Genomic DNA, 6,000 nt, shown 5'->3' with positions numbered 1-6,000 from the left:
GCGGACTAACGCCATGATGCTGGTGACACCGCAACTCTGAACAGATGCTTCTGCCCAAGTCACACCATGGCGGCGCCCACAGGCGGGGAGAGGCCGAGTTGTTCAGGGAAAGGAGACAACACACATGAATACATAAGACCAAGGTCCTCACAGCCACCTACTGAGGGACCTACTTCTGTTATCGGTCTTGGAGAGATCCAGCAACTTGCCCCAAGTCACTGACCAGTGAGAAACAGAACCTTGATTGGGGTCTGGTGCTGTCTGCCAATGTCCCTGTTCCTAACCACGCACCCTAATTTGAATTAAGTAAAAACATGCTTAAAAAGATCTTAGCCACTTACAAGCTATGAACCCTGGCAGCCAAGCCCAGTGGTAAAATGCACGGGTCCTGGCTGTGGACTTCCTTCCAGTGTAGGAGAAAGAATCGAGGGAGACCAAGTGTGATGTTCTTGTGAGTTTTATTATTTACCATTCTTAAGACAAGCACATTTACAGCATACATGGCTTTAAATGAGCTAAGAATATATAAAACAGTAACTATATGTTCATATATATTAATACTGTCCCAAACAAATAAATAAAAGTATTTAAATGCACTAAGCTTGGCAAGTACAAGTGTGTGGGGATAAAACAGTATTCTACAATATTTGTACATCTTTAAAGGAAAGCAACGGCAGCAGCTGCAGGAGCTGACAGGATCCACACGGCACTCCCAGCTGTCCTGACACCGCACATTCCTTTTTAAGTGGGGGCAGGCAGTGGACAGAACGTCACTTTGTGGAAGCCAGTAAAACCAGTGAACAATTCAGCCCTGGGGCAGCCAGGAGCTGCCTGTGCCCGCGCTGTGCACGGTGCCCCTTCCTAGCAAGCCTGGGACATGAGTGATGTACTGGAAGCCAGTCATGATGCCTTCAGAGAAAACACTGAAGTCACAGTCCTTTCCGTGATTAACCAGTTCTTAGAGTTTTATGGTGACCCATATTATAAAACAAAAACAGAGAAAGTAATCCCCATGCAAAGCCGCTGACAGGGAGTCAGCTGTTGCTCTGTTCCCTTTGTAAGTGTGGACAGAAAGAAAAGCTGGAGAACACAGAAATATTTGATTTTAAAGTCCAAAGAAATATTTTAAAAAGGCAGTGATGTCAAACGAGAAAAAAAATGAAACTAAAAACTTAGAGTAAATGGACCGAGAAAGAGGTCAAAGGCTTAGCCAACCACACTAAGCCCCAGTGGCCTACGATCAGGGACTGAGGCTTCCTGGGAATCTGATACCAGCAGAGCAGGCCCTGTGTGGAGGGCTGGGTAGTGAGAGCTTCTCTGCCACTCACCTTCCACAGTGCCACGCATGCCCTGAGAGTGGGGCACCAGGAGTCGGGGGCTGTCTGCACACTGGTAGAAGGGATGCCTGCACCCTCCCTGACTCTTGTCGAAGGTCTGGTCCTGTCTGTGCCTCAGTGTCCCAGGTTCAAGTTTGTTACATGTTTCTAAAGGAGCCAAAAGAAACTAGCTAGACTTGTATAAGAATTCCCATGGTGTTCACAAATCGTGAGCATCAGCATCATGGATATACTCCATACAGTTCTTTTTACAGCCTTTTAAATAACATGTAAACAGAATTATGATAAACAATTTATAAAACATAAATTCTAAGGAAAAAAAATCTGCTATGTGCAGATAAGACTCATCATCACCTTGTAAAAGATGACCAGACTAAATCGTCTATGAAATCCCTAATTTTCTCGTCTCACAAACCTCTCTTAGGCTCTCAATGTAGGGGCAGTTTTAACTGTTTCCCAATAGTTGTATAACAGAAGGAGAACAGTAACAATTATTGCAAACCAAAAACTAAGATGGTTTTTTAGACATTCGAACATGATTTGTGGTCTTCTAAAAGATTGTTAGAAAGCTCCCAGAAGAACATTTCTTCTGAAAATATTTAAGTATCTACTGTCTCTGTGGCCCTAAATCTCCGATTGGAGAGGTGTCTCTCAGACACCTCAAAAGCCACATCGAAGGTCCTGATTGCCAGAGAATGGGAGATACGTCCTGTGGGTGTGGACCTGATCATGAGCTTATGGAGAGGCAGGGTCTGGGGACCTCGCAGCTGGTGCGGATCTCCAGCAGACCTTCTATTACTGAAGGGGCGGGAAGCAGCGTGGCCCCAGGGGATGGGCTCCTGGTGTGACTGGTCAAGCTTCCCTTTCACTTTGGATCCACAGAGAGGAGTGTGGCCTTTGAGAGTCACTAGAGCCAGCTTCCCTCATAGCATGAAGGTGTGACTTCTTTTCCCCAAGCTGAGCTAAAGCCTATCCTCTACCTGGGACCTGAAGTTTAATGGGGCAGCTACTTTTTGAGAATAGATCTTAAGTCAATGCTCACTTGTGAGTTACTGAATAGAAAAATAAGTTGGGTGAGCAGTGTGTAAGTGGGTATTTGAAAAAGTCTTCTGGAATTTTAGACAAACCAAGCTGGCTTCTTCTAGGAACTATGACATTAACTGTATAGTTGCAGCTGAAAGCTATGGTTAAGGGCAGCCATCACTATCCACGCTACTGAGCCACACATGACCCCTACAGATTCCAACACAAAATCATGCTCCATAGACTCTTTAGTGAAGTAGTTTTAAAAACACAAAAATAAAAACAAATCCTTCTGGTCTTCTTGAAGAATCATATGTGACACTAAAGGGTACCCACATTGATTACGTAACAGCTAATTAGAGGAAACCGTGTGTTCATGTCTCAACTTTTCCGTAAGTCCCTTCTGGAGGCCTGTAATGCTTGGGGAAGGCCTTCAGCTGCAGGGAGTTAAATGCATATTTGCGACTTCCAACATTCTTCATTGTATTTTCTCTTCGACAACCCTCACTGGGGAAAAAACAAGCACAAGAAATGACAGCAATAAAAAAGGAAAAAATAAAAGACTTAAACTAAGATGAAATGAACTTATTATTTTCATAGCATTAAAAAAAAAGATTAACTCAGATGGTGCTAGACTCCTTTACAACAGATGCACACAGATGGTTCTGGACGAAGCAGAGCAAAGCACAGAGATGGGGACATGCTGGATGCGGCTGGCAGGTCCAGAGCGGCGGTGTGTCCAAGCAAACACAATTATTTTAAAAATACATGATTTTGTGTGTATCTTGGGTTTGCTTATCTGGGGTTCTATCATAACTTGTGGTTCGCAGGTTTTTGTACAGCAAACTGGGTAAATGGGGATATTTTATTCTTACCAGGAACACGGTACCTTTTGTATGGTAGCAAACTCTGTGACACATCAAACCCCAAATGCCGATTTTCCTTGCAGAGTTCAACAGGTAGTAAAAAACATCTGGCAGAGGAGGCTGCTCAGCTATCTGTCTCCACCCAGGGGCAGCTGTGCGAGTGCAAAGTGCCCGCCCATGCAGGCTGCACTGCATGTGCTGGCTGCAGAACACATCCTCACGGCTACCAGGCTGGTGGCTGTGAAGGCACCATTTCTCTCCTGGTGGTCACCAACCACCTTCTCTAAGTGGGCTGCTTTCATTGCGGCCACTTCTTGTACAGGCACTACTGAGCCCAGTGTGGGCCCACAGAGCTCTTCCCTTACAGAATTCACTACTAGTTCGAATCCTAGCCACACTGATGGAGGGATGTCCTTGCAACCCAGGGGCAAGACAAACGGTGCCCAGCAAGGGGATAAAGAGTCAGGGAGGCCTCAGAGCGAACCTCAAGGGATTCTCTAGGCAATGCTCTGGAATGGCATAAAATTAACAGCCAAAAATGATTCTTAATATAAATTCCTTTCCATGACACAGTAAAACTTGCATCTTTATAATGCTTAAAGAGTAACAATAAAATCAAGTAGTTGTCAAGTTCAATAAAAAATCCCCTTTCTGAGATGTAAAACTTGCAGTTACCAAGAAAATAGTGATTTTTAAAAAGTCTTTCAAATTCTATGAAGATCACAGGACATACATTTAAAAAATAGCAGCTCAAGCCTTTCAAAATGAAAATGACAGTCCTCTTATTAAGAACATGTCAAGTAGGTTTTGGTGAGACAGTAATGTTTACTCAAAAGAGATAAGCCCAGGCGGTTTGAAGAAGGATCCGCCCACTTGCTGTTGACAGACACTGCCACTTGTGCAACGAGCCTTAGGCTGGGTGTGTCACCTGAGCCAAACCCCTGGGTCACCCAGAGCAAATGACAGACAGCATCTGCTCAACATTCAGTAATCAGATAAAAATAGAAATCTATTTAAAGCAGAAGCTAAGAAGCTATAGGTTCCTGTGCACAGTGAATCTGCTGTGGTCTTTGGAAGCTCCTTTACCAATAGACTACTTCAGGTACAGCTTCTCCATTTACAGAAGGTCCTCAAACCCACCTAGCCTGTAATGCCAAATGAGAACTTAAAAACGTTGACAGTCCCTGTCTTTACCTGTGAAAGGAACTAATACTGGATTTAGCTGACTGCATACATTGATTATGAATTTACAATTTAATCTGGCTTTAAAATCAAACTGTTTCTTCTACATGTTTCTATCCAGGCCGATGTGCCTGGTCAACATGCTGCTACTGTTGGCACGGTCTGCAGGTGTCTGTGAACTGGCTTGAAGGCTGGGGACAAGATCTGCGGAGGGGGTAAGGGTGTCCTGTTGCAGAGTCCAGCATGATGCCCTGAAGCAGAACACTTCACTGACCACAATACACCAGTGTCTGTCTCTAGGAGGCAGCAGCACATGACGAGGTTTGGGCCGATTTTAACAAGAGAGATTTAGTTATTGTGCAGCTTCTGGTTCTTTTTATTATTATTATTTTAAGCTTTGCTTCATATTAAGGATGTCAACTTTGGAAGTTTGGAAACTCTAAAAGGACAATCCTAAGATCTCTTCCACATTATAATTCATCTGAGGGCCCCTGTCTAGGCCATGCCACAGCAGACATGGGGAGTGGCTTTGTGGAAGGACCATGCCCCTGTTCTAGCACCTCTGTCTGAGGAGGACAGGAGGAAGCAGTGGCATCAGCCTAGCTCGTAGAACGTGCACAGTCATTCTGTAAGGCCACTCAGCAAGAATTCCTGAGAATGGTTCTCTCCTTCAAAAGTGGCTGCTGCAGAGGATGCAGACTGAGCAGTCTCTAGCCACAGCTCAGGATTACTCAGAGGGAACCCAGACACTGCTGCCCAACACTGACAGCGGCCTAGCTCAACTTATCTCCTTTCTCTCTTCTCCTCATTTCTTGCTGACAGGATTCTGAATGCACATTTGGCTTGATTTCATGAGCAAAAGGCTTTAAAGACATTCAAATCCAGTATAAAGGATAAGCATACTGAAGGCTGGTCTCCCCACCTCCCCAATACATTATAAGAAAAAAGCAAATGCAAATCTCAGATCCCCCGTGGGGATGAGGATGACTCCCAGAGCCAGCCTCTTGTGCCTGCAGGTGTACTGCAGTCCACTCAGCCCTGGAAGAGAGAAACAAGGAACCTCATGATGGCTTGCCTTCCTGACCCAACCCACAGCCAAGGCTATATGGGACAGGAGGGAGGCTGCACCACACAGGCCGTAATGTTCCACAGTTCTCCTCCCCGCCTGGGTTTGTGTACAATGGTCCTGAGAAGAGTCTGTGCAAAGAGCTAGGGAGCTAGGGGCATCTTGGGCCATAGGAGACAGAGGGTGCTATCTCTGCAGTTACCTCCAGAGATGCCCCCCATCTGTCTATGAGCTCTGAACCCTGGAAACGGTGCATTCCTGAGTCACCCCCTGTTATCAGGAGGTTATCAACCTAGAGCAAGAAATGGAGGCCGTGAGATGGGGATGGAAGGAGACTATGGACTCTATCCCTCTCAAATGGAGCAAACAAAATGAGCTTAAAGGCTTGAAGCACATGCTTTGAAGGGAAAGGGCACCTAGCAAACATTCCTTTCAAAGAGTCACTGACTGGACAGGTCTGTCTGGCGATTAATGTCGGCTGGCAGTGGCTAAAGCGCTAAACTGGGAGATGCCACAAAACTGTCAC

At 45.4% G+C, this 6,000-nt stretch overlaps 1 protein-coding gene across 12 annotated transcripts in view; it reads right to left on the bottom strand.

Annotated features, from left to right (window-relative positions):
• Positions 1-441: 441 nt before the first annotated feature.
• Inpp4a (inositol polyphosphate-4-phosphatase type I A) overlaps positions 442-6,000 on the bottom strand; it is a 115,466-nt gene continuing 109,907 nt past the window's right edge. For all 12 annotated transcript variants that reach the window (XM_038344283.1, XM_038344287.1, XM_038344289.2 and 9 more), the window contains one exon: positions 442-2,867. In XM_038344283.1, the coding sequence (XP_038200211.1) occupies positions 2,735-2,867 (133 nt within the window). In that variant the 3' untranslated portion in view covers positions 442-2,734. The remainder of the gene's footprint in view (positions 2,868-6,000) is intronic.

This window comes from Arvicola amphibius, chromosome 9 (genome assembly GCF_903992535.2).
Source record: "Arvicola amphibius chromosome 9, mArvAmp1.2, whole genome shotgun sequence".
NCBI lineage: Eukaryota > Metazoa > Chordata > Mammalia > Rodentia > Cricetidae > Arvicola > Arvicola amphibius.
This window is presented reverse-complemented; position numbering and strand designations above follow the sequence as displayed.